Source organism: Aspergillus ruber (assembly GCF_000600275.1).
Source record: "Aspergillus ruber CBS 135680 unplaced genomic scaffold scaffold00011, whole genome shotgun sequence".
NCBI classification, from domain to species: Eukaryota; Fungi; Ascomycota; class Eurotiomycetes; order Eurotiales; family Aspergillaceae; genus Aspergillus; species Aspergillus ruber.
The window spans coordinates 405735-432847 of record NW_024467307.1 but is presented as its reverse complement, the minus strand read 5'-3'; the positions used below and the strand labels follow the sequence as shown (position 1 = coordinate 432847).

At 50.7% G+C, this 27113-nt stretch overlaps 11 protein-coding genes across 11 annotated transcripts; 4 read left to right on the top strand and 7 right to left on the bottom strand.

Annotated features, from left to right (window-relative positions):
• Nucleotides 1-247: 247 nt before the first annotated feature.
• EURHEDRAFT_50083 (gamma-glutamyltransferase) lies at nucleotides 248-2706 on the top strand. The gene is made up of 6 exons (XM_040785753.1): nucleotides 248-554; nucleotides 623-913; nucleotides 970-1749; nucleotides 1799-1959; nucleotides 2013-2146; nucleotides 2203-2706. Exons 1-6 carry the CDS (start codon nucleotides 531-533, stop codon nucleotides 2652-2654), a joined length of 1842 nt encoding a protein of 613 aa, XP_040639374.1. The 5' UTR covers nucleotides 248-530; the 3' UTR covers nucleotides 2655-2706.
• Nucleotides 2707-2884: 178 nt separating this feature from the next.
• On the bottom strand, nucleotides 2885-3682 carry EURHEDRAFT_420495 (uncharacterized protein; the record flags this gene model as incomplete). Its single annotated transcript, XM_040783336.1, has 1 exon — nucleotides 2885-3682. A coding segment is annotated over one exon (798 nt), but the record flags the coding sequence as incomplete, so codon positions are not given.
• Nucleotides 3683-4130: 448 nt separating this feature from the next.
• On the bottom strand, nucleotides 4131-5079 carry EURHEDRAFT_50063 (uncharacterized protein). Its single transcript, XM_040785746.1, has one exon. It carries the CDS (start codon nucleotides 4938-4940, stop codon nucleotides 4416-4418), a length of 525 nt encoding a protein of 174 aa, XP_040639372.1. The 5' UTR covers nucleotides 4941-5079; the 3' UTR covers nucleotides 4131-4415.
• A 1480-nt stretch (nucleotides 5080-6559) lies between these two features.
• Nucleotides 6560-6935, bottom strand: EURHEDRAFT_386087 (uncharacterized protein). The gene is made up of 3 exons (XM_040779668.1): nucleotides 6909-6935; nucleotides 6768-6854; nucleotides 6560-6703 (listed from the first exon to the last, which is right to left on the bottom strand). Exons 1-3 carry the CDS (start codon nucleotides 6920-6922, stop codon nucleotides 6598-6600), a joined length of 207 nt encoding a protein of 68 aa, XP_040639371.1. The 5' UTR covers nucleotides 6923-6935; the 3' UTR covers nucleotides 6560-6597.
• Nucleotides 6936-7948: 1013 nt separating this feature from the next.
• EURHEDRAFT_50047 (uncharacterized protein) lies at nucleotides 7949-9060 on the top strand. The gene has a single exon (XM_040785742.1). It carries the CDS (start codon nucleotides 8262-8264, stop codon nucleotides 8916-8918), a length of 657 nt encoding a protein of 218 aa, XP_040639370.1. The 5' UTR covers nucleotides 7949-8261; the 3' UTR covers nucleotides 8919-9060.
• EURHEDRAFT_522951 (uncharacterized protein) lies at nucleotides 8933-13127 on the bottom strand. The gene is made up of 2 exons (XM_040786877.1): nucleotides 12922-13127; nucleotides 8933-12855 (listed from the first exon to the last, which is right to left on the bottom strand). The coding sequence occupies exon 2, from the start codon at nucleotides 12809-12811 to the stop codon at nucleotides 9203-9205; it is 3609 nt and encodes a 1202-aa protein (XP_040639369.1). The 5' UTR covers nucleotides 12812-12855; nucleotides 12922-13127; the 3' UTR covers nucleotides 8933-9202.
• Nucleotides 13128-13873: 746 nt separating this feature from the next.
• Nucleotides 13874-15226, top strand: EURHEDRAFT_411959 (uncharacterized protein). The gene is made up of 2 exons (XM_040781784.1): nucleotides 13874-14449; nucleotides 14507-15226. Exons 1-2 carry the CDS (start codon nucleotides 14200-14202, stop codon nucleotides 15052-15054), a joined length of 798 nt encoding a protein of 265 aa, XP_040639368.1. The 5' UTR covers nucleotides 13874-14199; the 3' UTR covers nucleotides 15055-15226.
• On the bottom strand, nucleotides 15113-16869 carry EURHEDRAFT_454801 (acyl--CoA ligase; the record flags this gene model as incomplete). Its single annotated transcript, XM_040784225.1, has 2 exons — nucleotides 15113-16707; nucleotides 16770-16869. The coding sequence occupies 2 exons, from the start codon at nucleotides 16867-16869 to the stop codon at nucleotides 15113-15115; spliced, it is 1695 nt and encodes a 564-aa protein (XP_040639367.1).
• Nucleotides 16870-17771: 902 nt separating this feature from the next.
• On the bottom strand, nucleotides 17772-22046 carry pex1 (AAA family ATPase peroxin 1). Its single transcript, XM_040779667.1, has 4 exons — nucleotides 21828-22046; nucleotides 21495-21731; nucleotides 21361-21439; nucleotides 17772-21300 (listed from the first exon to the last, which is right to left on the bottom strand). Exons 1-4 carry the CDS (start codon nucleotides 21936-21938, stop codon nucleotides 18095-18097), a joined length of 3633 nt encoding a protein of 1210 aa, XP_040639366.1. The 5' UTR covers nucleotides 21939-22046; the 3' UTR covers nucleotides 17772-18094.
• Nucleotides 22047-22228: 182 nt separating this feature from the next.
• Nucleotides 22229-25221, top strand: EURHEDRAFT_477929 (DNA replication licensing factor MCM7). Its single transcript, XM_040785445.1, has 4 exons — nucleotides 22229-22678; nucleotides 22735-22865; nucleotides 22925-24842; nucleotides 24902-25221. Exons 1-4 carry the CDS (start codon nucleotides 22358-22360, stop codon nucleotides 24974-24976), a joined length of 2445 nt encoding a protein of 814 aa, XP_040639365.1. The 5' UTR covers nucleotides 22229-22357; the 3' UTR covers nucleotides 24977-25221.
• Nucleotides 25222-25278: 57 nt separating this feature from the next.
• EURHEDRAFT_536665 (ATP-dependent (S)-NAD(P)H-hydrate dehydratase) lies at nucleotides 25279-26890 on the bottom strand (the record flags this gene model as incomplete). Its single annotated transcript, XM_040787336.1, has 6 exons — nucleotides 26584-26890; nucleotides 26490-26529; nucleotides 26379-26425; nucleotides 26316-26326; nucleotides 26222-26254; nucleotides 25279-26160 (listed from the first exon to the last, which is right to left on the bottom strand). Exons 1-6 carry the CDS (start codon nucleotides 26672-26674, stop codon nucleotides 25279-25281), a joined length of 1104 nt encoding a protein of 367 aa, XP_040639364.1. The 5' UTR covers nucleotides 26675-26890.
• Nucleotides 26891-27113: the final 223 nt, after the last annotated feature.

Here is a 27113-nt window from a genome sequence, read left to right as displayed (position 1 = left end):
CGCTATTATCAATCTGCCTGCTGAAAACCGGGTAGGTTCAGGTCTGACAAAGCACGATCCACGGGCACGTGATTATTGGGACCGAATTTCAACCAAATAATTGGGCATCCGCATATAAGCTCATACCTGCGCGAAGGCACGGAATCATACGCTAGGACTTTCTTCAACCACTGCCAGCCCAAAGGATGTTTTGAACATGACGCGGCGGCTTTCCGGTTGGTCGCGAATCTCTAGCACATGGTGTACTTATCATTGCGCTGTCACCGTCTTATCTTGCTCTTTGTCCGAGAACTGACCTTCCGGTATATCCAGAGTTGAGCCCTGGGTTCTTCGTCCCGCGAATTTTTTTTTTTTTTTTCTTTTTCATCTCAGCCGGTCGAATGGTTAAGTTCTGGTTATTTAACTTTATGATCAACAACCAGCCATAGCTAAACAGTGGTCGTCGTACCACAACAAGTTAGAGCCGGAAATCTGTGGGGCAAGGTCCATATCAACCAGAGGGGCATCGTCACGTTCGGGATTTAGGGACAATGGGCTCACTAGAGAAACAGAAGGTAATCAATAATTTTCCGAATATTTCAGGTTTTCTTGGTCATGGTATTCACCTATATAATCTGCGTAGCTCCCGCTGTATTCGGCTCAGCTTCCATCCCAGGTCAACGGCAGACGAAGAGGCATATCGAAGATGGCAATTCTCAGAGTTGCTACTGCGGTGATTCTATCGTTGGTATTGCTTATCGTGTATTTGCCGACCGTGTACACTTCGCCCGTATTCGCACGCGACCGGTATGATTCTGGAGAAGCATCCGGTGAAATCGAAGCCGGCAAGTTGGGAGCAGTCGCAAGCGAAAGTGCACTGTGTAGTAGTTACGGTACCGATATGTTAGAGAAGGGTGGAAATGCTGCTGATGCTGTGGGTACCCTGATCCTGTCCGTTGATCCGAATCGAGGCACTAATTGACTATGTAGTTGGTTGCAACATCGGTTTGTATTGGAACGGTAGCCATGTACCACAGCGGTATTGGCGGAGGCGGTTTTGTGCTTGTCAGGGCTCCAGACGGTTCATTCGAGTCCATTGACTATCGTGAGACGGCTCCGGCTGCGGCTTTCCAGGATATGTTCGAGAACAACACAGAAGCATCCACGAAAGGGGGTCTAGCAAGCGGCGTACCCGGTGATTTGCGAGGCCTCGAATATCTGCACAAGAAATACGGCTCTCTCCCATGGTCAACAGTCCTCCAACCCGCAATTCAAACCGCGCGCCAAGGCTTCACCGTCAACGAGGACTTACTCCATTATATAGACACCGCCATCACAGAAAACGCAAATGAAGATTTTCTCTGCAACGATCCTAGCTGGGCAATCGATTTCTGCCCGCACGGGACCCGCCTCGTCCTTGGCGAGACAATGACACGCAAACGCTACGCAGACACCCTCGAAGCGATCGCCAAGCAAGGCCCAGGCGTTTTCTACAGCGGACCCATTGCCGAAGCGACCATTCGAGCCGTGCAATTGGCAAACGGCATGATGACCCTGGATGATCTGCGGAACTATACCGCTGTCACCCGTGACACGGCGCAGATCGATTACCGAGGCTTTACGGTGACGAGTACGACGGCTCCGACTAGTGGTGCTATTGGGTTGAGTATATTGAAGATCTTGGAGGGATATGGGGACTTTTTTGCGTCGGATAGTGTTAATCTTAGTACGCATCGGTTGGACGAGGCTATTCGATTTGGATATGGAGAGGTTTGTGTTGGCCGATCAGACTCCGTGAATTGATACTGATTTGGTGCAGAGAACACTACTTGGCGATCCATTCTTCGTCGATGGAATGAAAGAGTACCAAGCAGATATTCTAAAGCAGTCGACCATCAATGAAATCAGAAACAAGATATCAGACCGTCGGACGCAGAATGTATCTGTATACGACCCCGAAGGATTCGAGAGTATCGAAACGTAAGTCACCATATCCCTCCTGGCCATTCTGTACATTAACCTAACAACTCTAGTCCCGGAACCTCCCACATCTCCGTAGTCGACCACACTGGCCTCGCGATTTCCACCACAACGACAGTAAATACACTCTTCGGATCAAAAGTCATGGTCCCCGAAACTGGCATCGTCATGAATAATGAAATGAACGGTTAGCCCTTTCCCCTCCCGTTACTCCCTTTAAACAACCATCTGACAAGAAAGCAGACTTTTCCATCCCTGGTTCCTCCTCCAGCTTTGGTTACATCCCCTCGGAAGCAAACTATATCCATCCACACAAACGCCCCCTCTCCTCCACAACACCGACGATAATAACTCACTCATCCAATGGAACCCTCTTCTTCATCGCAGGTTCCGCAGGCGGAAGTCGTATTATCACAGCCACAGTGCAGAACATAATCCACGTCGTTGATCAGGGTCTTTCGGCGGCGGAAGCACTAGCGCAGCCAAGATTGCATGACCAGCTTATTCCAAACCAAGTGGCTTTTGAGTGGACGTTTGATAATTCAACGGTGGCGGATATGAAAAGGAGGGGACATAATGTGACGTGGATGGAGTTAGGAAAAAGTACGGCGCAGGTTATTAGGGTGTTGGGGGATGGGGGGTTTGAGGCGGCGGGAGAGCCGAGGCAGAGGAATTCGGGGGGTGTTGTTGTGTAGTTGTGTTTATTATGGTGGTTTTGATCTAATGTTAAATAACGCCGAAAGAAGAGATTTATAGTAGGTACACATACATAGAAAAACATGGCACAGCACAGGACAATCTATTTTAAACCAACCCACACTCTCTCCAGTAGAACCTTGCCATTCTTCCTTGTAACAATCTCGCGATATCCCAACTCCTTCACCTCCTCATCACCTCCAACACCGCCACCACCATGATCCATCCGCTGCGTTCCCCAGACCCTCAACGCATACAATCTCCTCGCCTCTCTTTCGATGACAATTGTGCTCGCCTGGTTTTCATTCAACACTTTTCTCTCTACCATAATATCAAACGCCTCTTGTAGAAGTTTGTACGGCAATCCGATCAAAATGGCAGATACGAGAACCACCTCAGGGTTAGGTTTCTGTTGTTCCTCGACAGCACCGAAGGATCCGAACTTGACCTCTGCCAGTTTGGGATTTGAGAGGATACTCCCAGGCACTTTACGGAGGTGTTCGGGGATGCGGTCGGGAATGCCTTTGGATTGCGCAGAGACGTAGAGTGTGAACGTCTCCTGTTTCTCCTGGAGGTGCTGTAAGTAAGTGGCTATGAAGGTAAAGAGGTACGTCCTTAGACGAGGAATCCAAGTATCCACAAGCTCCTGTTCCGCTGAAAATGATAACGATAGCGGATATCCAGGGCAGGTAATAATGAACTTGGAAACGGACAGCGCAAAGTAGAGCACCATCTCGATGTTATCCCAATCCACGAATTCCATTACCAACTTCATGCCTGTTTCCATGATCTCGAGGAGGCCCAGAAACGCGCCAGAAATGGCGTAGCAGATTGCAAAATCAGCGGTTGCGGCGCTCATTCCAAACTTCACTGTTTTATGCACATCCTCGCCGGTATATCCCATCGCCATCATAGTGAAACGCGGAAGGTTCTGCCTGTCGAGCAACGGCAGGCCGTAGAGATTCTGTAGCGCGGTTTCGAACGCCTTCACCATGTAAAAGGTCTCGCCGACAAGGGCTTCGATGTCGACCTCGTCTGTGCTTTTACTGCCGTTGGAAGACGAGTGGTGGTCGAAGCAGCTGAAAATTGCGGCTAGGCGGGGGCTGCGCGCAAGCAGGGCTCTGTGGGCGGGAAAAGTGAGGTAGAAGCTGTTTCTCGGGGATTCGAGAATGATGCGGCTGTCGGTAAAGGATCCGGCTTCTAGGAGGGCTAGGGTGTGCGTTCTCAGGCTGATGTCGCTGGCAGTAGTGCTTTGTTCCAGGACAATAATAGGTTTCTGGCTAGCCGTCTCAGGCTTGGGGTCAGCTGGAGCAGACATTTCTGGGATAGCGTTTTCCTTGTTTCTACTGCCGCCTTCATAAGTCTGCTCTTTGGAGAAAGCACAGTAGCAACAATCGCCGGAATGATGAGCACAGCAACACGACATCGGAAAAGGACAATACTGGCAGTGTCGAGGTTTATGCACGCAACATCCAGGAACAAATTGGCACAGCATCCGTGTGTGTTCAGGACAGACAGTAGGAACAGGAGGTTGCTCTGGCACGTTGTAAGGCTGCTGCTGCGGCTGTTCCGGTGGTCGTTCCTGCTGGGCCGGTTTGTCGCCATGGATGCTAGCAGCGCGGACGGTAGCATCTGTCGTCGTGGAGGGGGTCAACTCGGTTACTGATGGACTGTCACTATCCCCTGCGTAGAGACGTTGGGAGCTGAGGAATTTCTGGAGACCATCTTCATTATTCTTGACCTAAAGGAATCAGAAACCATCAACCAAGTTGCAGGGCGAGGAGTGAACAAACCTCACCCACTTTATGCCAACTCGCGCTGTTGACGATGAACGGCGTAGGAGTACCCAGCGGCATTGGCTGAACTAGCTGAGACAGACTCTCAGTCTCAGTCTCAACAGTGCTGCCTTCAGTCTGCTCCAGCTCCAGCTCCAGCTCCAGCTTATCCTTTGCCTTACTCCGACTTTTGGGCTTCTTCTTCTTATTTTTCTTCTTCTTCTTCGCTGACGTGGCCTGAGAATTGTCTTGGGGCTGCTTCTCATGCTCGTTGTTCTCCGCAGTAGTCGTGTTCGTGTTCGTAGCTGGCTTCGCGGGTGTTGCTGATGCTGATTCCATCGTTGCCGTCATCATCGGAGTGGGGGATTTGCGTATAGTCCAGATGGTGGTATCTTCAGCTGGGTTTTCGTATTTGGAGGTCTGAGTATAGGATTCGCCCAGGGGATTCTGTTCCAGTGGATCTGCGAAGGAGGGGATGTCGGAGAGGCAGACTGAATGGCGTCTGAGCATGGTTGGTGTGGATGGAAAAAGGAGCGGAGAATAGAAAGAGGAAGAGAAAAGAAAGGTTGCTAACAGAGAAGAGTTCCGAGGGAAGATATTTATGAAAGGGAGAGAAAACAGGTCGCTAAATGGAAAGATTCATTGTGGTAGTGGTTTTATTTCAGTAAGGTATTACTGTGAATTTTATATGGTGATACTTCTTATATAAAATGTGAATAATTGTTATTATTATCCTAGTATATTGGACTGTGAATAGAGTCTTACTGTATAACACTATTTCCTTAGATCTCTTTGTACAAGGGAAAGGAAGCATTAGGGCTGTACACTGAATAATGGACTCACTAAGACAATACTATTGATATTACTACCATAATTGTCTCTTCTATTGTATCCTTTTGAGTCTGGTCCTTGGTTGTACACTATCTGGGTCCATGTTTCCTGCTACAAGCGCAGCAATCAAAGGCTCCCTGAACGGCGAGTGCCACCTCATCTGGAAAATCAACATCATTATCAATGAATGTACGCAATTGCATTCCTCCAAGCCATTGGGGATCGACCGTGGTTCAGGATGAAGGACTGTGGTAAATGGTTACCAAAACGTTGAGTAAGCAAAGTCGTGCAACCTCGACATGATTCCTTCCATCGGCCCTCTCGCGACAGGAATGGGCGCGTTCACCTCTCCAGTGCTAGATAAAGCCCAATGGTTATAATTTCCAAGGAGTTGACCGCATCTTGATAAATCATGTTAGATCTCCGTTAACTAAATGTCCAGTTTGAAGCACTCACCTCCTCAATCCGCACACCCTGGGACCAGAGCATTTCTCAAGCAAAACCTTCCTCGCATAAAACTCTGACATAGAGCTTGGACCCGCTATCTTCCTGCCCTCCTTGAATATATAGTAATGACACAGAACCCACTCCAAGCTCCCGGTCCCCGACAGGTACCCCTCAAGCACAGCAGTGACATTTGGGATATGCCCCCCTCCCTGTCCCTGTATTAGTCGACTTTCTAAGAGAAACTTGAGTTCCTTGATTCTGCGTTCCAAAGAAAATTATGGGGGTGACAGTTTGTCGAGCCCTTTTGAGTACGGCAGAACCGTTGTTAGGGTCGGTCGTGTCAGTTTGTATGTGCTTCGATAGCTTGGCAGAATTCTGGGGTAATGGGGCTAGAGGATATTGGCTAGGGACTATGACCTTGCTTTGCATAGCTCACTCGGAAGGGGCGGAGCGGGTTTTCTTTTTGCCATCGTTGTCAAGTGCTTTAGTATGGTGAGCGAAGTAGTGGAACAACTACGGAATGACAACCAGCTCATGATTGCTACTACATCAAAATCGCATACATATTGTCCCGCAGCATCATTTAGGCTGTATGCTTCTTGAATCATTCGAAAAGCTTGATCTTGTCACTCTAGTACCTGCCCAATCCTGCCGTACCATGTAAATCCATTGGTCCTGTGATCATATTTGCTTTCTGGAGAATATTAGATAGATTCGTAGTCTGAAACGAAATTCGAAACTGGATTGCCATCGGCTGCTATCTTATGGTCGATTGAAGCATACTTGGCGATGTCCAATTTTGAAGGTAATGTTTTTCGAATGCCAACACCATCCCGATAGGACCAAAAACAGCGGCATTGACAGCAAGCTTCCTTTCAACTATTTCCAGCTACTGACGAGAGGGCCCTCGACTCTGAGAAGATTTCGGGGTATCGGCGTCAATCGAGCCAGCTCGTCTGTGCGCATCGATGGCTTGGCGATAATTGGAGTTGCTCCTACAGTGCACTCAGCAACGATGATCCAGTGGCATGATTTCTGCTTGTTTCGGATGAAACTTACTCAGAAGGTAGGGGAGTAGCGGCGTCGGCATCAATGGAGCCGGAACGCTTGTCTGACTCGACAGCTTGGCGATAGACGGAGTTGCCTCTAAAGAGTGCTTAGCAAGGATGATCAGTGGCTCCTGTCTTAGATGACGCTCACTCTCTTTCTGCCATGGCTTAACTAGATGTTATGATAATTGGGATTGATTAAAAGTAAGTAACTTGAGAGTGCTTGTTGGTTTTCTAACAGCGAATATAAACGATATCCAATGAGGGAAGAAAGACGTAATGCCTACGTAGTAGGTGAGGACCCTAATCCCGTCTGACTATACAGTCTTTCCATTCTTCCTCCCTTCTTATCTCGATTTTCTCCAAGTATCTTATGCACAGTGTCGTGACCTCGTTGGCTGACTGCTGATTTCCGATGTCGGTCTCTCGGTATCCGCTTGCGATGCGAATTGACTATCAACCACGACGGTGAGGGGTGTACGAATATTTTACTAGGAAACGATTATTTGGATAGACGAGACCCATGGGAGGGGAATTGGCTGAGGTTGGAAGGAAATCATCCCAAATGGAAGCTTCACAGACAGGCGTGGAGTCCTGATTAGGGCTTACTCCTCGAGAAACAGGCTGATTGCAACCTCATAGCCTTTCGCAAACAGCCTAAGTAAAAGCATTATGGGCACCACGACTGGTATCCAAAAAGTATGCCAGTAGCATTGATGACATGTTTCTTAATGAGCGGACTGTTAATAAGTTTTAGCTTCTCGACTCTGGTTTCCACAAAATTTCATTGGAGTAGCTTGTAAAAAAAAATTTTTGGTGCCGGAAGATCGACATAAGATTAATTGTTCCAGCATATATGCTTCGATAGCTGAGTGTTTTCGGAAGTAGGAGTAGGAAACTACAGCCACCTATTCCAGATGGCGTATCCTATAGAGCGTTCATAATAGATGACCACAGCAGAAGCTATTTAGCAAGATAACTTGCTCAACGGCAATTCTCGCAGCAGGAGATATGTAGAACTGAGTTGATGGATTAGCAGAGAAACAGTAGTGAAGAGAAATCTTCGGACATAACATTTATGCACACCATGCACACCATGCACATCAATGACTAACCAGGCGCAAAACCACGAATTGCCTCACAAGACTACATCAATTTAACCAACACCTCTACTCTTCCCATCCCACGGAATTCATATATCTGGCTCCCTTTTTTTCTCTAAATAAACACAGCATATTCCATTTCCGGACCTCAACTCCGCCGTCCCGTCCATCTAATCTAGGGTCCAACCGCCCTTATCAATCTCTAACCCTACTGGGCAATCCGACCTACTCAGTTGAGTATCTTCCCCGACCCTGATACCGCACATCAGTGGACACCATGACATCTTCGTTAAGTGATAATCGGGGTCCCCTCGCCACTTACATTGGAGACAGTGCCGTTTTTTTGTGGAGGCCTGGACCCTAGACCCCTCTTGTCAGTTGGTCCGGCCTGTCGTTAATGGATGGACGCGCGTAGGTGGTATATATACCTTCGACAACGCAACTTTCTCTACTTGTACTTCATCTATATCACTTCTTTCTTGTTTTATACCTTACTAGGCCATAACAAAGCCATAAAAAAGCACAAGAAACGAAAATGGTCCTCCTCCGCTCCATCTATGCCACCACGGCCACCGTCCTTCTGGGCGCGCAGTCCGTTGCTGCTGCCCCCGTCGCTGCCGCCGCTCCCAACCTCGGATCGGACATCTCCAGCGGTTTCCAGGAAGCCGGGGACAAAATCAAGGGTGTTTTCGAACGCTGTGTCCCCGATGACCCGACCTCGTGCGGCTCCGGTAACGTCAAGCGTGAAGCTGGAATTGCGTCCGACATCAAGGGTGGTCTTGAGGATGCTGGCGAGAAGATCAAGGATACCTTCACTAAGCGCTGCATTCCTGATGACCCGACTTCTTGCAGCCCTGGTGACTTCAAGCGCGAAGCTGGAATTGCATCCGACATCAAAGGTGGTCTCGAGGATGCTGGCGAGAAGATCAAAGATACTTTCACCAAGCGCTGTGTCGTTGACGATCCGACTCCCTGCGAATCTGAAATTTCTTAATAGAAATATGGCAGTGCGATGCTATACTACGCTGCCTTACTATGCTGACATGAGGATGAGTTGACGTCGTGTATATAACGGAGGTTTTTACTTTGTCTAATGATAATCTATTCCTAATCCTGGACGGTATAAGCGAGTAAATATCATTACCATGTAAATACACGTATCCAAGAAAAGAGTAAAAGGAAAGACACCATTCCACCCGCTCAACAAATGCACTGGTATATAACTGAACATCATCAGATATAGAAAGAGAAATAAAAAAGGAAAGGAAAGGTATCAATCATCACTAAAACGGAATAAGGCAGAATGGTATATAGCGAATAAAAATCAATAGAAATCAAAAGATTAGAACATACTCCCATCAAAAGGAACTTTAGGCGGAGGATACGACGGCGGCGGATGCGGCATAGGTGGCGGCGCAGTACCACTCATAATCTCCTGTCTCGCCTTGATACTTAACGAGCCACCCTCGCTCGAGGTCTTGCGCAACCGGTTCCGCGAAAGTGGCCGCTCGTCCTCGAACATGCTGCGCTCGTTGGCCTGCGTTCCTCGTCCGCTGGATGCGTATTCGCTGGGTGAGGGTGTTTGGGTGTCCTGCTTCTCGCCCTTCAATGCGCCCAGGATTGTTTGCGTGGTTGTTTGTCGTCGACGGCGCGGGTTCATGGGTGGAACTGGGGGCGTTTCCATGCCGTTGGTTAGGCTTGCGCCTGGGGGGAGGCCGATCGTGGGGACGTTGGATGTGGATGAGAGTAGGGTAGGTTCTGAGATTTGAAGCTTGTTGATTGGGCGCTTTTGCAGGCCTGTATGGCCGGGGGCGCGCTGGGGCACGACGTGGCCTGCGGCAGCGGCAAAGGTTGGCGCTGGTGGGGACGAAGGAGAAGGTGTGAGGTCGAGAGGCGGCGTGGCGTTGGCAGAGTACGGCGCAATTGGAGAAGGTCGGGGCGCGTTTCCAATCATCGCCGGGTTAGGGCCAGGCACCGGAGGCAGGTGGTGTTGTGGTGGCGGTGGCGGCGGTGGCAGGTCGAAGTAGCTTGGGGTTCCTGAGCGACTACCGCTACGGTAGCGGCCAGAGCTGCGCGAGGAGGAACGTTCGTCACCCTCTACGGAGGGACGAGTGGACGAGGGAACCGAAGTGTTGGCGCGCGGGTCGTACGTGAAATCTGGGAGGTGGGTTTCGTGCGAAGCGACCGATCGTTCGTCCACAGTTCCAAGATCGTCGTTTCGCAATCGGCTCTTGGATCGGCAGGACGCGTCTGAGCGGGAGCGATCGCGTCGAGCCCGGAAACCTGTGAACGAATGGGGCGATGCATTACGGCTATGGCTCGACTCGCGAGAAGCGTCCTGGTTACCACGGGTGAAAGCAGCGACTCGCGACCGCACTGACGGTCGGTCACCAGGGACTTGTGAGGTGCCCGAATTCAATTGCTGAGTGCTCAAACTGGGAAAAGGAATCTTTTCATCCTCCTCGCGCCATGGATCGTTCTGGTCCAAGTTAACCAAGGATGGCGTAGAAGAGTTACCCGACTTCTGGAATAGATGGTGTTTGCCGGCGCGGCTCTTCAACAGTGCAAAGGCATTACCAGGCTTGACCTGGGAAGACGAGTCAGGAGTTCCACAGCGGACAGGACTTCCTGATCGACTCGCCGACCGACTGGCTGCTCGGCTAGGCGCTCGACTATTTGATCGACTCTCAATATCTGCGAAGTTCTGCAGTTTCTCTTGCACCTTCCTACGTCTCTCAGCCAGCTCATTGGCAAATTCCTCGCGTTCGCGCTGCGTTTCAGTGCTGGCGTTACGCCGGTGGCTGCTGCTGTTGCTGTCCCCTGATTCGTCGTCGAGCGAAGAGTCACTCGAAGTCCTCCCCTGACTCTCTCCCGGCAGCTCCTCGGGAATCGTGGATCCTGCGGAAATTGTACACTGGAATGACGGTTCATCGGCGGGAGGAGGGATGGGGGCGACATCAGCAGTGTCTTGCTTGGCCTCGGGAACGTCTCTATTGTCGGTAAGCTTGGGTGGAAGTCCCGGCGATGGTAGTTGGATAGACTTGTCGCTCTCCTGTCGCAAGTGTGTACGAACCAATCCACTAAGTCCCAGACCAGATGGTCCCAAAGTAGGCGAGTCAGGCTCCTGCGGTGCCTGGGCATTGTTTTGCGAATCGGCATTCTCCGCGATATCGTTTTCTGCAATGGGCTTAAGGTCTCCCAAGTCCGAAAATCGTACTTCGGGCAGAGGATGACGCTCCTGGGGCTCTCCAGGTGGGGCCGACGGCTTCGAGGGGGTGCGGGACCGGGAGCGGAACGCGGGATGGATGTCCTCTTCGTCCTCCTCGTTCTCCTCGTCACTGGAGTCACTGGGACTAGAGTTGCTGAAGAACGTAGTGCGGTTCATGCTTTTGGAAGCCTCGCTGTAGTGAGACGAGGCGGATCCTGGCCGCGAGCGGTAGCTGCTAGCGTTGGAGATACCACGGGGGCGTCCAACGCGTTCTTGCGGGGAGGTGGTGGGAGCAGGAGGGGCGTTGCGTGGAGGTGACGGGGGTCGCCGTAATGGTGGAGTGCTTCGACCCTGATGCATCTGCAGCTGGCGTCGGGTGAACTGTTGCTCGTCAAATGGCACTCGGGGCTTGTTGAAGAGACCTAAAGCAGTGGCTTTCCCATGGTCTTCCGGCTGCAGAGCAGCCGCCAAGGGCACGGGTTTTTCCTCAACTTCGCTGATAGGTGGGCTTAGGGGCGGAGCATTGTATCCAGACGGAACGGGATCTTTGGATTCACTCTCAGCCAACTGAGGCCTGGGCGATGCAGCCGACAAAGGAGGGCTCGCCGGACGGGAAGACGGGCGAGCAGCGTCAACAAGAGGGAGTCTCTGCAGACGATCGCGCAGGCTGGTTGCACTCCGGGAAAAGGCCCGGTTCATCTGAGGGTGTTCAGGGGTTCCTGGGCGCTGGCGGCTGAGACTCTCGAGCCGATTCAGTGTGAGATTTTGCTGGTTCTGGACCGACTGAGCCAGGCCCTGGCCGTAACGACGAGTGGGTTTGGGTGCACCGCGTTCAGGGAATGGGAATTGCTTGCCTGTCGAGCCGTCGATGGATTGCGGCGTAATGGGATCCCCGTCGACTGAGGTTGCTGCGGTGGAAGCATGACCAAAGGTAGGGGCCGGACCGGAAGCCGTAGAGGAATAGGTGGTACGGTTGGTAGACCCGATACTGGACAAGGCATCTTCGTTGGAGGAGAAGGTAGGCGAATTTAAGGCACCATCTTCAGCAACGGCGCGCTCTTCCTTTTCCTTCAGTCTGAGACGCTGGAAGGCGGACAGGGTCACGTCGTGTTCGTAGACAGCGCGTCCCAGGCCCGAGCGACCGGCCTCAGGTCCAGGATTAGGGGACGTGCCTCTAGATCTGGCGGGAACCTTGTAGACCTTTTGACGACCACCAAACAGGTTATTTCCTACTTCAGCACGACGAGCCCTGCTCATAATACTCCCCCCTGCCTGAGAACGATCGTCGTCAGTCCCATAGCCATCGTTAGACTCCGCCTGCCCGAAGGCGGAGGGACGACTGTTGATGGACATCTCATCAATATCCGCCAGCTGGTTGGGGTGACCAAACATATTCAATCGGGACGCGCGCTTCGAGAACAGGACGCTGTCATCGCTAGCTTTCCCCAGTAAAGACTCGGGATCATCCTGTTCCTTAAGCATACTGAAGCGCGCAGACAGCTTGGGCATGAGCAGACTGGTGCGGAAATCATCGGGGGCTGGGAGGGCATTGGCGAGGTCGAATTCGGAGACCTTGGGAGAAGTCGTTTGCAGGCCATCATCTTTCTTGCTGGCGGGCTCCTTTTCTTTTTTGGTGGGAGTGATCGAGGAGATGATGGTGGTGGTGGAAGAGGCGGCCTTTTCGGACTGGACCAACTCTTCCCTGGCAGCCTTTTCCTTTTTATGCCTGCGGAGGCGGTTCATAATGGACTGTTTGGCGGACAAAACGAAAGTGGTAATTGAAAATTCTAGAGAAAGCATCGAGTCAGTTCTGTGAAGAGGCCATGGGGAATGCAGTCGTCAGGGGGACGCACAGCGCAGGAGGAGGTTTATGGCTGCATGTCTAAAGTGACTGGTCGCACGCGTCTGTTGTGATCAGTGGCAAACGCGGGGGTAACGAGTGACTGCGAGCAACGAAGGACTGAGAGATGAATAGATGAAGAGACAGTGGTAGTCGAGCAGTGAAGAAGAAATGAAGAAATGAAGGAAATTGCGGAAAAGGATCTGGATCCGATCACTTTTTTTCGGTTTTGGTTCTTCGGGGCGGATCGACGCTGGTTTTTGGTTCGTTTGATTTAATCTCTTGAATTACATTACTCCGTACAGAGTTGGTCAATAATATCTTGTTTAATAGGCTATATAGGCTCTACATCGAGGACGGTGTTATCGGTACCTGAATAGGTACCGAGTAGGTATTTATCTGGACAAAGAGGCATTGTGGAAGTACTTGTCTGTTTGTACTCTGTATCGTATGTTTGTATGTAATGTTTGTATAATACAGCTAGTAACGGCACCCCTTGCAGACCCCATTACCACCACCAATAAGAAGAGGCTATCTCCACCAAGGCGGTTAGTAATCTCAGGAACCGGTTCCGTACCATGGGATAGGGTCAGCACAGACCGTATTCAATCCTCGAGTAGCTTACTGTATACAGGTACGGAATACAGAGAGTACATAGATTGATGGAAAGAGATTAACATATCGAGTATGTGGTACTATACTTGCGCACAGGAATGTAATACAGGCTAAGACAAGACACATAAGCGCTAGGTCAAACATGAGACGAACAAACTTTGAGTCTTCGATTCATCAATCTCGACTGTTTCACCTCTGAATCGTCTCACCAGGCTGAAATCCAGAACAAGATCATAATTGGAGTAAGGCTGTCACCAAAAACTAGCACTATCCTCACTGATATTAAGGACTTCAATAAAGTAATCTCGGGAGTAATACTCTGCACTCCGTCCTCGTATCCCTGGGCAATATATTAATGTATTTACTCGGTGAAAGACACGTGACCTATGGCCCCCTGACCAGGGGTTGCCCTATTGATCCGCATTGATGTGCCATGCCTTGCTTGGTGATCTATCATTGAGACAAGGCAAAGGGTGCGCTCGCAGTCGTGACTTTGTCGACAACCGCATAATGCACAATGCACAACAATGCGCAGTGCAAATGACGTGACGCCATACATAATTATTCAGCAACCCCTCAGCTGAATATACAAAGGGCTGCCCCTCATGGATACCACAACCACAATCTACTATAACCATTTATACTACTAGTATATTATACTCCGTACAATCGCAAAATGCACGTCCTTCTCCTCGGTGGCCACGGCAAAGTCGCCCTCCATCTGACTCCCCTCCTCCTCTCCCGCGCCTGGAACGTCACCAGCGTCATCCGCAACCCTGATCACGAGTCTGAAATCCGCGCTCTCGGACACGGTAAGAAGGGCTCTCTTGACATCCTCCTTTCTAGCCTCGACGATGTGAAGACAGAAGCGGATGCAAAGAGTATCATCGACCGTGTCCAGCCGGATTACGTCGTTTGGTCTGCTGGTATGTCCCCACCCTCACTCAACGTTACATCCGTACACAAGTGCTGAATGATTGTAGGCGCCGGTGGAAAAGGCGGCCCAGCACGCACCAAAGCCATTGACGAAGTAGCCGCCAAGAACTTCATATCTGCCTCCTTCGCCAACACCAAAATCACCAAGTTCCTCCTCGTCTCGCATATCGGCAGCCGCCGTAAGCAACCCTCTTGGCTCTCCGACGACGAATGGGCGCACCTCCAACACGTCTCCAACAACGTCCTTCCCGCCTACGCGAAAGCCAAGCTCGAGGCGGACGAGTACATGACTGCCCTCGCGGCGAAACAGCAGCGGAAGCCGTTCCAGGCGATTAATCTGCGGCCCGGTACGTTGGCGGATACGCCTGCGACGCGGAAGGTGCAGTTGGGGAAAACGGCAGGGCGGGGAACGATTACGAGAGAGGATGTGGCTATTGTGGCGGATAAGTTGTTGGCGAGGGATGATACGAATGGATGGTATGATTTGTTGAATGGGGAGGAGCCAGTGGATGAGGCTGTTGAGAGGGTGGTTAGGGAGAAGATTGATACGGTTGAGGGGGAGGATGTTGAGGGAATCGTTAAGCGGCTCTCTTGAATTATGATTGATGAATATATGCGTACAAAATCTATGTACAGATGCAAATGGTAAATGGTCACAGCTTAGCCTTAGGCTTAGCAGCCTTGGCTTCATCTTGGACCTGCTTCTTCAACATCCGACGGAGAATCTTTCCACTCGGGCTCTTGGGGATTTCGTCCATGAACCGTACACCACCGCGCAGACGCTTGTGGTATGCCACCTTCGCATCTAACCACTTGACAATGCTCTCCGCCTCTTGCTCAGCGCTTGCGCCAGAGGACTTGCTCTTGCCACTCCTGACGACAAACGCAATAGGCACCTCACTGCCATGTGCCTCGCTCTCCACACCAATCACCGCAACATCATCTACGGCCTCATTGTCAACCAGGATACCCTCCAATTCCGCAGGTGCAACCTGGAACCCCTTGTACTTAATGAGCTCCTTAACCCGATCCGTAATGTAAAAATTCCCCTTAGGATCCTGATACCCAACGTCACCAGTCCGGAACCACCCATCTGCCGACAGACATTCTTCCGTCGCAGTCGGATTCTCATGGTACCCCTGGAACACATTTTCACCTCGCACATATAGCTCCCCGACCTCACCAGCGCCGACCTCGCGCGGTTCAGACCCATCCTCCGGCATGGTCATATACTTCGCCTCCATGTTCGGCACCATCTTTCCGACAGACCCAACACTGCTATGCCATTCGCTCCAGGGCTGGGTGTGCGTGACGGGGCTAGTCTCACTGAGACCATAGCCCTGCTTGATACCGACTTTGATGCGCGCGTAGACCGCTTCGACAAGTTCTTGGGTGAGGGGTGCGGCTCCGCAGTTCATCATGCGCAGGCTGGAAAGGTTGTATTTGTCAACGATGGGGTGTTTGCCTAGTAGCAGGACGACGGGAGGAACGACATAACTGAAAGTGATGCGGTAGTTCTGGACGTGGGCGCACCATTTCTCGATGTCGAATTTCTGCATGACGATCAGGTGGTAGCCGCGGTAGATTGTTTGGTGAAGGAGACAGTTCAGGCCGTAGATGTGGTAGAATGGGAGGAAGGCCAATATCCGGTCTCCTTTTCCATCTTCGCCTCCATTGCAGGATAGGTTTCCGCCGTCCCCGGCTTCCAACTGGAGGCTATTGACCACGATATTCCGATGCGACAAGCGCACTCCCTTTGGCAACCCAGTCGTCCCTGACGAGTACACCAAGAACGACAGATCCTTTCTCGGATCAATCTTGGTCTTACGGAACCTCGTCGCGCCAGAGATATTCCTTACAGATGTAAAATGCTTGAACCTCGCCTCAGGATGTCTCTCGTCTCCAATAAGTATCACTCTCTCCCTCGAAATCCCAGCTTTAGCCGCTGCTTTCTCCGCAACGCCCAACACAGACATCTGCGTAACCAACGCTTTCGCACCCGAGTTCTTCAGCTGGAATGCCAATTCCTCAACTGTGTAGGCGGGATTCGCGGGGGAAACGACGCCACCGGCCCAGTGGGTGCCCCAGGTGACGACGGGGGTATCGATGCAGTTGGGGGTGAAGAGGGCGAGGACGTCGCCTTTGCGCCAGTTGTAAATTGCCTTCAGGCCTTTGCCAAAGGTAAGGGCGCCTTCTTTGACCTCAGCGTAGGTGTAGGTGCGTTGTGTGTCGGCATCTTGGTATATGACTTTTGGTTGTTAGTGCCTTCTTTTTTTCTTCTTGTAACGTAGACAGAGCAGGGAAGCATACCCTTGTCATCTGGGAACGGCTTATTCTTCCTCTCAAACAGAAAATCCCAGATATCAACATCCGGTACCTGGATTGGAGCGTATGACGATGTAACAGGCATGGTGATAAGCAGACAATCCTACTAAATGGTCCAAAATGTTCAATCACAACCAAATGCAATAGAAAAAAAAAGCAGAAACGAAACACAAGCTCTTTTGAAAGCTCCCAGGAGACAAATAAACCGGCGCCACTCACACTTTACCCCATTTTGCTTACCTTGCCTTCTCCAACTACTGGTGGCGTCGGTTATGTTGCGAACACGGGCCTCGGTTCAGAAAGGTGCAAAGAGTTATGGTTCGGCTATGGATGGACCGGATTGCCGAGTAGGAGGAGCACTGGCCTAGTGGTAGTAGTAGTACGGAGTAGTACAAGTAGTTACTCACCATGTAGGTACATGGTTCTTTCCAAAGTGGTGCTCTAATCCCATGTCCCATACCCCGTATATTGAATTATATATTATCCGTTCACGTACCCCGTATGCCAAGCACTGTTGGCCGGGGTACAGAGAGGCGCATTCTGACATCCAACGTCTTGACAGCTAACCTCGGGACGCATTACCCTGTTCGGAGAGTGTGGGGGAAATATACACCAATTGGATGCGAAAATTCAAGCCAATTACAGGCCTCATTGGGATCCATTGTTGACAAGCGTTCGCCAATTTTGCGCTTTTTCAGGTTGTGTGGGATCCTGTTTCAACACAATTCTGGAGTGTTTCGATCGATATTCTGGGATCAAAATTTTGGTTGTTATTCTGCGACATATCCATAACTTTATCATACGATCTACTTTATGCTCAGTTTTATGCACACTATGCCTCGCACAGACAGAATATGGCTGACCCTACCACCTCGCCAGATCAACCAATGGGAGCCCCCCATTCCCGCTGCAAAAAGGCGTATAAACCATTGCAAGGACCTTACTGTTGCCTTCGGGCATTTGGTCAATTTGAAACGATACAGAGAAGATTAGCATGGCCCCTGCACTAAGGATGACACGCTCAATCAAAGAGAAGCTACCAGTTTTTTTTTTTCTGGTTACAGGGCGAAATTGAAGATTTTGCCTAATTGGACCTAATAGGCTTCAGCGGCGGGTGGTGCGTTCGAGACACGGGGGGCGGCCTTTTATTTTTGTCGGGTTTTATAGTAGAACGTCGCTCACCACTACTACAAATTACAGCGACACGATGTATTCCAACTACACAAGAAATAGCTTAATTATTAGAGAATGTCTCTATATGCAAATATATATATATTCTACTTATTCCGCCGCCCAGAAATACAATAAACCTACATCAAACTCGTCCTTCCTCCAACTTCTCTTCCTCCCTCACCATTAGGCATCTCTCCATTCCGTCCCATCACAAACTCTCGATAGATAGCCAGCAAGCGTTTGTATTCAGGCTCACTCAGCGATCGCCGCGTGTTATCCAGCGATCGCTCAATATGCTCCCACCGCACGATGACCTCCACACGCGGTTCTTCTTGAGATGCGTTGCCGTTAGTCATGGGTGTCGACTGTGCAGCAGCGCCGACAGTACCCTGCTGTTCCAGCTGGCGCTGGCGACGGCGCGTGCTCTTTATTGTTTCGAGCTTGGAGGCGACGATGGCCGGAGAAGGCATGGGGACTGATCCTGTTTGTTGCTCGTTGGAGTACAGAAATTGGATGAAGGATTTGCTGCTGACACTGGTGGAAGACTGTTTGGCGCTGCCCCGGGTGGGCGCTTTGTCGTTGGTTGCGGTGTGGTCACCCAGAGCATCGTGCACGGCTTCAAGATGGGCGTTGTATACTACGGCTTGGATATCAGCTCCTGAGAAACCCTCGGTTCTGGCGGCAACCTCGTCCAGACGGCTGACGACTTCTTGGTTCATCTTCAGCTTCTTGCTAACGGCTTCAATGATGTCGACTCGATCTGAATGCGATGGCATGCCACAGAGGAGGGACTTGTCCAACCGTCCCGGACGCAACAAAGCTGGATCGATTAAATCAGGTCGCGAGGTTGCCGCCAGCACGTAGACTCCAGAGAGACCTTCTGCACCGTCCATTTGAGTAAGGAGCTGGTTGACAACACGATCTGTGACACCAGTGGAATCATGTCCACGTTTTGGTGCGATACTGTCAAATTCGTCAAAGAACAGAATGCATGGCCTTGCAGCCTGTGCTCTTTCGAACAGATCTCGGACGCTCTTTTCACTGGCACCGATGTACTTATTCAAGATCTCGGGTCCCTTAACACTGATAAAGTTCAAGCCGCATTCGCCCGCTACTGCACTGGCCAACATCGTTTTCCCACATCCGGGGTAACCGTAGAGAAGCAATCCAGACCGCAGACGCAGAGGACACTGCGCAAAGATAGGCGCATACTTAGTGGGATATTGCAGCGTCTCCATAAGAGTTTGTCGGGTCGAGTGCAGGCCACCGATTGCAGAAAAGGTCGTCGTAGAGGAGGTAAGTGTGACATTACGCAGAGATGCTGGAGTGAAGCCTTTGAGTGCATTCTCAAAATCATCAGCTCTAAGAGCAACCGCTTTCGAGGCTGCTGATGGATCTTGCACCGATCGTATCAAAGCCTCGTTCCGAGCACGGGAAATGAGTAGAACGAGGTCCCCTGGCATGTACCCATCGGTTTTTCCAGCCAGCTCGAGGAAATCAATGTCTCGTGCAAGAACGAAGCCATCATTCTCAGAGGAACCAGGTCGACTCTCAGGATTTGAAGGGTCTAACCATGAGTCATGGGTAGACTCGCTAACGCTCCGTGCGCGGCCGTTGATGCTGTCAGCAGCCTTATCCTGGCTTGTGAGTTTCTCCAGAACCTTGCGACGTCCATCTTTGTCAGGTGCCCTGAGATGAATAACTTCGCGTGCCACATGCCCACCAACGATGACGTTGTTTAGGGACTCTTTAGATTGCGCAGTAGCCAGGAGGACAACCGGAGAATTCATCGAGCAATACTCTCGGACCATCGAGCAGATGACTTCACTGTTTTGGCGACTGCGGCCGTTGTCTCCTCCAACTTGCAATTCTGTTTCCGCAGGACATAGTTTATCGAGGTCGTCCAGAATTACTACTGATTGCCCACCCAAGCGGGCGCACCAAGCAGCAGACATAAAAAGGCGGTTCAAAGTTTCTTTGATGTTCGAAATTCGAGTTTCATCAGTAACCAGCTTCCGACAAGAGAAGTATTTCACATTGAACAGATAGTCTTTCTGTACCCGGTGCGCAAGGAGATGAGTAAGAGCTGTTTTCCCGGCCCCGAGACCGCCAGTCAATAGAATAGAAGTTGATTTGGTCAGGCTGTCAAGAGATTGCGAGATGATAGAGTCAATTCCCACCAGTTCGTGAGCAACTTCTGGGATTGGATCATCGGTGGGTAGTGCAGACGAGCCTTCCGACAGTCTAGGTATTTCGGACTGCACCTCTAGAGACAGCTTCGACTCTGACCCCAAGAGCCACCCGAATGAAGGTTTAGAGGTATCGTTGCCCTTCAGCGGGGGTTCAAAGCGGACAATCGCACCATCGAATGCAGACACAGATCCGGGGTTTTCTACCCTTGGCAACACCATTCCGTCTGTCAACGCACCTGACAAAAGACCGATGTCAGACCCAGGAGCTCCATGGATCACCTTGATCCGCTCGAGCAGCGCGTCCTTCGCAGCTGCAGTATCAGCGCCGAACTTCAATCCATCTCTCTTCTTCGACGGATCGGACGTGAATGGATATATCTTAAGCGACTTCACTGTCGACCGTTGCATCTGTGGGGGCGCTGCTTCAACGCGAACGACACCCCCGACTATACCTTCTGCACTCAGCGTGCTGCACAGTAAGGTGGAAATGGCAGCGTGCTGGGTATCTGGTGCATCGACCCATGGTACCAGCTTAGCAACGAGCTTTGTCGCAGGAGAACCGGCCTCGCTTGATTTTTGTTGCTCCGTCTGGTTTATTTGCTGCTGAGGGTCGGGCATCGGTTTGAGGCCAGCGGGTTGGACAATGGATATGCACACCCAGCCGGCACCTCGAAGCTCGTTTGTGGCGAGTAGGTCCGGATCAACCCATACACGGAAGCCTTCATTATTGTCATCGTCGCATTCTGCATCGAACCACTGGTCAGCAGACTTGCGATCGACACCTCTCAAGTAGAGCCCGCTTCTGTTTGCACTACTCTTCGGTCGCGCAGTACCGCTGCTACTTCTCCCACTGGCACTCTTCCTGCTGGCAACGCTGCGACTGTCTGTCCGAGAACCTGCCGTGCTTTTCGGACGGACCTTGGGCGCGACTATAACTTCCGCATCCGGGGCTATCTTTGCAAATGCCGACATGTCAGATGGAGCGGGTGTAAGTGAGGTGATGACGATGTTCGCGGTAGATGTCGGAGAAAGATGCAAAGCCAGAGGGTGCATGTGCTCGAGCTGTCCTGCATTATTATATCCCGGATTCGGAAGTGCGCGAATTTGCGATAAAAGATTAAGCTCCAAGAAGTTGGCGTGAAGTTCAATAACTATAGACACCAACGTCAGCAAACGTACTTCAGACCACCGTGGCAACGAATAAAACATACTCTCCCAGTCTTCTGGAGTCATGGGCTCAATATTAACAGTGTGTGCCACCGGAGGATCAAGATGTATGTATATTGCAACCTGACACGCTGTTAGAACTCCTCAGCCAATTCGGCTTTGAGCTGCTCTGCCTTACTGGTTGTCCTTCTGCAAGGCCCAAGACTCTTCCAAATGTGGTATCCAATTCCACCGTCGACACCTCTTGTTCTCTGGCAGAGCCCCTATTTATGCCGTCTCTTCCCACGACTGGTGCAAGCTTTCGTTTGCTGGGCATGCCCGTCCATCCCAAGTATAGCGACCGTTGTGATGGGCTTCCGTTGGCCCTCCCGGAAGAAGGTCGATATTGCAGCTCAACAATGACATTTTGCGCGGTCTAGAGTAATGGTCGATTAGCTTCCGCTGTCTTAACAAAAAAAATTGAGTTGTATCTCGAAAACGACCAAGTTGAAGCGTGCGCGAGAGGACATACGGCATTCGCGTTAACCAGAAGCGCGGTCAGTGATGGCGGCAAATTGACCAAGCAGTTCTTCAGAGGCACAAGGGCAACTTCTGCCGTCGAGGAGGGCTTTCTGGGCGCCATTTTCAGGCGCTATGGCAAATGAGAGAAAGTGTGATTTTCAAAACAAAAGGAGGAAGAAGCTTAGAATTCAGCATCTCCCCCAGACCTCAGCTTGTTGACTCCGCAATTAGAGGCCATCGTTCACTTTCCCCGAGTGCTCTTCGCCGAGCCGGCCCGCCGTAGGCACCCGGACCGAGGGTTGTTCCTCTCCGTGTCACGTGGGTTACACTAGTCCGAATTAGGACTAGCAGAAGTCAGAGCAGAGGACGCGTCTCTTTTTGGGCGACGCGACGCGTTTCGGCGCCAAAGCTGCTAAACGCCGCCCGACACCTGAATCGCTTTGATCTCCTTCCTTTTTCCTCCCACTGAGGGGAACTGTCAACCACCACCGAAACACAGTCGACGGTCAATCGGATCGGGCTTTCTATTGTCGTCGCATCATGGCTTTGCTTCAGTACCCCGCGCCCGTCGACTACGCGGCCCAATTGGATACCTTCAAAGACTTCCTTCAGCATTTCAAAACTTTTGAGTCGGCCTCCGAATCGGCCGCGACAGAGGCACTTGAAGATTTGCACATTGACGGCGACCGGACTAGCGATGAATATGATTTTATGGACGATGCCGAGGAAGGGGAGGGTGCGCAAAGACCCGGAGCTGGTCGCACACGCCGGGAACCGAAGTTGAAATATATGCAGATGCTGCAAGATGCTGCAAACCGGGAACGAATGAACGTCGTTATCGAATTGGACGACTTGAATACCGTATGAATTCGAGCCCATTATGCCGATTTCTGTGACAATTTCTGATGAGGATGCAGTTTGAGAAATCGCTTCCAGAGGAGACAGACTTAAAACTTGTTGAGTCTGTTCAAAAAAATACGCACCGCTATATCGAGATCTTTTCGCAGGCCATCGACGCCATCATGCCTAAAGAAACCAGGGAAGTCACGTATGTATATTCTGAAAGCTCTAGAGGGACCAGGAAATTGGTGGTTAACATGCGAACAGTTTCAAAGATGATGTACTTGATGTTATTATGTCCCAGCGTGAAAGGCGGAACGAGAACCTAGCCATGGCCATGGAAGCAGACATGGATACTGCAGCGGCTCCTTCAATGTTCCCGCCTGAGCTGACTCGCCGATACACTCTCAATTTCAAGCCACTTACTCCTTCTGGTTCCAGCACCGAACGTGATTCAAAGGCAATGGCAGTCCGAAATGTGCGCGGAGAGCATCTTGGTAGTCTAATCACAGTTCGGGGAATAACTACTCGTGTGTCCGATGTCAAGCCCGCTGTCCAGATCAACGCCTACACTTGTGACCGATGCGGTTGCGAAGTCTTCCAGCCCGTCACAACGAAACAGTTCCTTCCCATGACGGAATGTATGTCGGATGAGTGCACACAGAACAACTCCAAGGGCCAATTGTTCCTCTCCACCCGTGCGTCGAAGTTCGTTCCATTCCAAGAAGTGAAGATCCAAGAGATGGCCGACCAGGTTCCTGTTGGTCACATTCCGCGGACATTAACCATCCACTGCCACGGAAGCTTGACCCGCCAGCTAAACCCCGGTGACCTCGTCGATGTGGCAGGCATTTTCCTTCCCACTCCCTACACGGGCTTCAGAGCCATCCGCGCTGGTCTCCTGACTGATACCTACTTGGAGGCCCAGTACATCACCCAACATAAGGAATCTTACAACGAGTTGCAAATGGACAGTCGGACGCTCCGCAAGATTGAGAAATACCAGAACTCTGGAAACATGTATGAGTACCTGGCTCGATCCATTGCCCCTGAGATTTACGGCCACATCGATGTGAAGAAGGCCCTGCTATTGCTTCTAATTGGAGGTGTTACCAAAGAAATGGGCGACGGCATGCATATCCGCGGAGACATCAACATTTGTCTTATGGGTGACCCTGGTGTTGCTAAATCTCAGTTGATGAAGTACATCGCCAAGGTTGCTCCTCGAGGTGTATATACAACCGGTCGCGGAAGCAGCGGTGTCGGTCTCACAGCGGCAGTCATGAGAGACCCTGTGACTGACGAGATGGTTCTGGAAGGAGGTGCTCTGGTCCTGGCTGACAACGGCATCTGCTGTATTGATGAATTCGACAAGATGGAAGACGCAGACCGGACTGCCATCCACGAAGTCATGGAACAGCAAACCATCTCCATCTCCAAGGCAGGAATCACAACCACTCTGAACGCACGAACATCTATTCTCGCGGCCGCCAACCCTTTGTACGGCCGATATAACCCCCGTGTCTCTCCCGTCGAGAACATCAACCTTCCCGCCGCCCTCCTGTCTCGTTTCGATGTCATGTTCCTCATTCTCGATACCCCCTCGCGCGACGGAGACGAAGAATTGGCACATCACGTCACTTACGTCCACATGCACAACAAACACCCTGAAACTGAAGACCAGGGCGTCGTGTTCACTCCTCACGAGGTCCGTCAGTACATCGCCAAGGCACGAACCTACAGACCTGTCGTTCCTCAGTCCATCTCGGATTATATGGTTGGCGCTTATGTGCGGATGCGAAAGGATCAGAAGCGCGACGAAGCGTCCAAGAAGCAGTTCTCCCACGTTACCCCTCGTACACTGCTCGGTGTTGTTCGTCTGTCTCAATCCTTGGCGCGTCTTCGGTTCAGCGATGTCGTTGCTCCGGAAGACGTTGATGAGGCTCTTCGTCTCATTGAGGTCAGCAAGGCCTCGCTGTCCAATGACGGACAGATGGGTGTGGACCAGAGCCCTACCAGCAAGATTTACACTCTCATCCGTAGCATGTGGGAAAGCGGTGCTGCGGCGGTTGGAGACGATGAGAGTGGTGCTCTCAGCATGAGACGTATCCGTGAGCGAGTGTTGGCCAAGGGCTTCACGGAAGATCAACTCACGATGGCGATTGATGAATACGCCAACGTCGATGTAAGTCCTTCATTACTCTGTATCATATATGCACAGGCACTAACATTTCTCCCTTCTAGGTCTGGCAAGTCATCGCCAACGGCACTCGTCTTGTTTTCATTGGAGCTGAGGATGACGTTATGGAGGATATGTAATAGATGTCTTACGGTATATCATAACTTGTTGATGTTTCATGCTGCTGCTGCTGTTCTATACCTGAAAGATGTGTGCATTGGGATTTATGTGAGAATTCTTGGGAATTTGGTCGAGCCTGGGAATAGGTGTTATGGTGTAATTTTTCTTATCATGGGTCATGCAGGATATAATACTACGCCTTTACGGAAGTCAAGTGCAGTTACGCATGTAAGAGGTCGAGCTATGCCAAATTCAAGTAAACAACATGTTATGTATGGCTATAGATGTAACGCTTTACAAACAACTAGCGCAACCCAATAACCTACAAACTAGATTTTTCAGGCACATCGGGCTCACCAATCAGCTCTAAAAAGCTTGGGTAGACCTCATCTGTGAGATCACCAGCTTGCATGCTCCTTCCTTTAGACTTGAATGCCCGTCTCGAGCATTCTCGGGTCAAGCTACTGCCCGCCCAAGCAGCAAGCAGCAACGTCGTTGTTGGTGACATCCTCTTCCCTTCCGTCTCAAGCTCAGCCTTGACATCCTGTCTGCTCTCAGCTTGCTTGTCGTTTTCCTTCTCGCCAGAATCCCACAATTTGTTATGGTAAGCTGCTCTCCAGGCCAACAGCGTGCCTAGAGATCCAGTAAGCGTATCCCCCTGGCCTCCACTTCGCTTCAATCCTCCAGTAACGTCGGAGACGAGGGTGGTAACGCCATTCGAGATGATATCGTGCGGTCCCTTTTGGACAATTGTCACACCCCCAAGTGCATTCGATAACTTCTCACAGGCTTCCGATTCTTTGCTCGTCTTGTCACCGCCATCTCCCTTAACCTGTGCTTGGCTTTGGACTTCGATCTTCAGTGCCTTTGCGAGACGGCCAAATTCGTTGACGTTAGGTGTGAGAATGCACTCCTTGTACCCCTTTACGAGTTCCGGGTCTTCCGTGACCAAGAGGAGACCATCTGCATCTAGAACGAACGGGATCGATTGTGATTGTGCCTCCTTTATGACTTCTCTGACGACCTTGAGCGTTACACCGTCACGACCAAGTCCTGGACCGATAACTAACGCATGAAGTCGGGAGAGCATGGAGATTATGGGACCGGCGAGGGATGGCGCATCAATCGAGTTGGGATCTGAGACAGACTCGCTACTTGGAAGCAGTGGGTGTACCATCAGGCTTGGAGAGTAGGATTTGATAACCTAAGCAGATTATCTCGTGAGCCAGGCTTGTACTAGCCAATTGGAAAGCAAGAAGACATACAGATGCGGCGGATCTTTCACAGATTACATGGCTCTGTGGCAGTTAGCTTCGAGGGAACTGTAAACTGTAATTGTATCGAACGAGATATCCTCACCATATCACAACCTGCGTACAATGTTAACCAGCATAACGACTAGTAGATATTTACATAACATACCTAGCTTCGCAGATGCCATCGATGAAAAGTACGGAGCTCCTGTGTAGCTTCACCCAGTCTGTTAGAATGCGATTCATCTGATAATTTGTCGAATGAGAAAACCCGACGTACTCAAGGCTGCCTCCGATGACAGCAACACGTCCTTGTTGCCCTACATCCCACTGTCAATTACCATTCCTAATCATGACGGGCCCGGGGGGCAAACCTTTGTGGAATCTCTCGAGCAGAGGTGGTACGATCCGGCGCACCTTGTTGAAGAGCGCCTTTGATGAGGTTGACACATGTACCGGTTCCATGGTGGTGGTTCTATATATTAAGGTAGAATTCTTTACTAGAATGAGTCTATGAATCCAATATAGCGCTGATTGAAGGAAGAATAATTAGAAAAGAACTGGAGAGAGAGCAAGACCGGAAATGTGAGCGTTACAAGCTGTGATGTCACCGCCTTCAAGTGGGGCCTGAAGGATGTGGCAACAATTATAGTAGTTAACTAAATATGTATGTAGTTAACTAGTGGTAAGCTAATATTACAAGAAAATTATATGGGATTGTAGTATGCTGATTGTACTAAGCTAAGGATATAAACAGGACGCCCGCTCATAATAATAAAGCTAGTGTGTAACTGAACGAGGCCACCATCTATTGACACCTAAAGAAAAACTCCAACTTAAGAAAGCGAAATCAAAGAACGAGTAGAATGTAAATGACTTATAGAATGCACCCCCGAAAGTACCC

Coding starts and splice junctions, on each gene's coding strand:
- EURHEDRAFT_50047 (XM_040785742.1), top strand. CDS start 8,262: ATGGACGCGCGTAGGTGGTATATATACCTTCGACAACGCAACTTTCTC.
- pex1 (XM_040779667.1), bottom strand. CDS start 21,938: ATGGCGCCCAGAAAGCCCTCCTCGACGGCAGAAGTTGCCCTTGTGCCT. Junction 21,732..21,827: donor TTCTGGTTAACGCGAATGCC/GTATGTCCTCTC, acceptor CCATTACTCTAG/ACCGCGCAAAATGTCATTGT. Junction 21,440..21,494: donor GCCTTGCAGAAGGACAACCA/GTAAGGCAGAGC, acceptor ACAGCGTGTCAG/GTTGCAATATACATACATCT.
- EURHEDRAFT_477929 (XM_040785445.1), top strand. CDS start 22,358: ATGGCTTTGCTTCAGTACCCCGCGCCCGTCGACTACGCGGCCCAATTG. Junction 22,679..22,734: donor AATTGGACGACTTGAATACC/GTATGAATTCGA, acceptor ATGAGGATGCAG/TTTGAGAAATCGCTTCCAGA. Junction 22,866..22,924: donor AAAGAAACCAGGGAAGTCAC/GTATGTATATTC, acceptor ACATGCGAACAG/TTTCAAAGATGATGTACTTG.
- EURHEDRAFT_522951 (XM_040786877.1), bottom strand. CDS start 12,811: ATGAACCGCCTCCGCAGGCATAAAAAGGAAAAGGCTGCCAGGGAAGAG.
- EURHEDRAFT_411959 (XM_040781784.1), top strand. CDS start 14,200: ATGCACGTCCTTCTCCTCGGTGGCCACGGCAAAGTCGCCCTCCATCTG. Junction 14,450..14,506: donor TTACGTCGTTTGGTCTGCTG/GTATGTCCCCAC, acceptor GAATGATTGTAG/GCGCCGGTGGAAAAGGCGGC.
- EURHEDRAFT_50063 (XM_040785746.1), bottom strand. CDS start 4,940: ATGCTCAGACGCCATTCAGTCTGCCTCTCCGACATCCCCTCCTTCGCA.
- EURHEDRAFT_50083 (XM_040785753.1), top strand. CDS start 531: ATGGGCTCACTAGAGAAACAGAAG. Junction 1,750..1,798: donor TTCGATTTGGATATGGAGAG/GTTTGTGTTGGC, acceptor GATTTGGTGCAG/AGAACACTACTTGGCGATCC. Junction 2,147..2,202: donor CATGAATAATGAAATGAACG/GTTAGCCCTTTC, acceptor ACAAGAAAGCAG/ACTTTTCCATCCCTGGTTCC.
- EURHEDRAFT_386087 (XM_040779668.1), bottom strand. Junction 6,704..6,767: donor GCTACTCCCCTACCTTCTGA/GTAAGTTTCATC, acceptor AGTGCACTGTAG/GAGCAACTCCAATTATCGCC.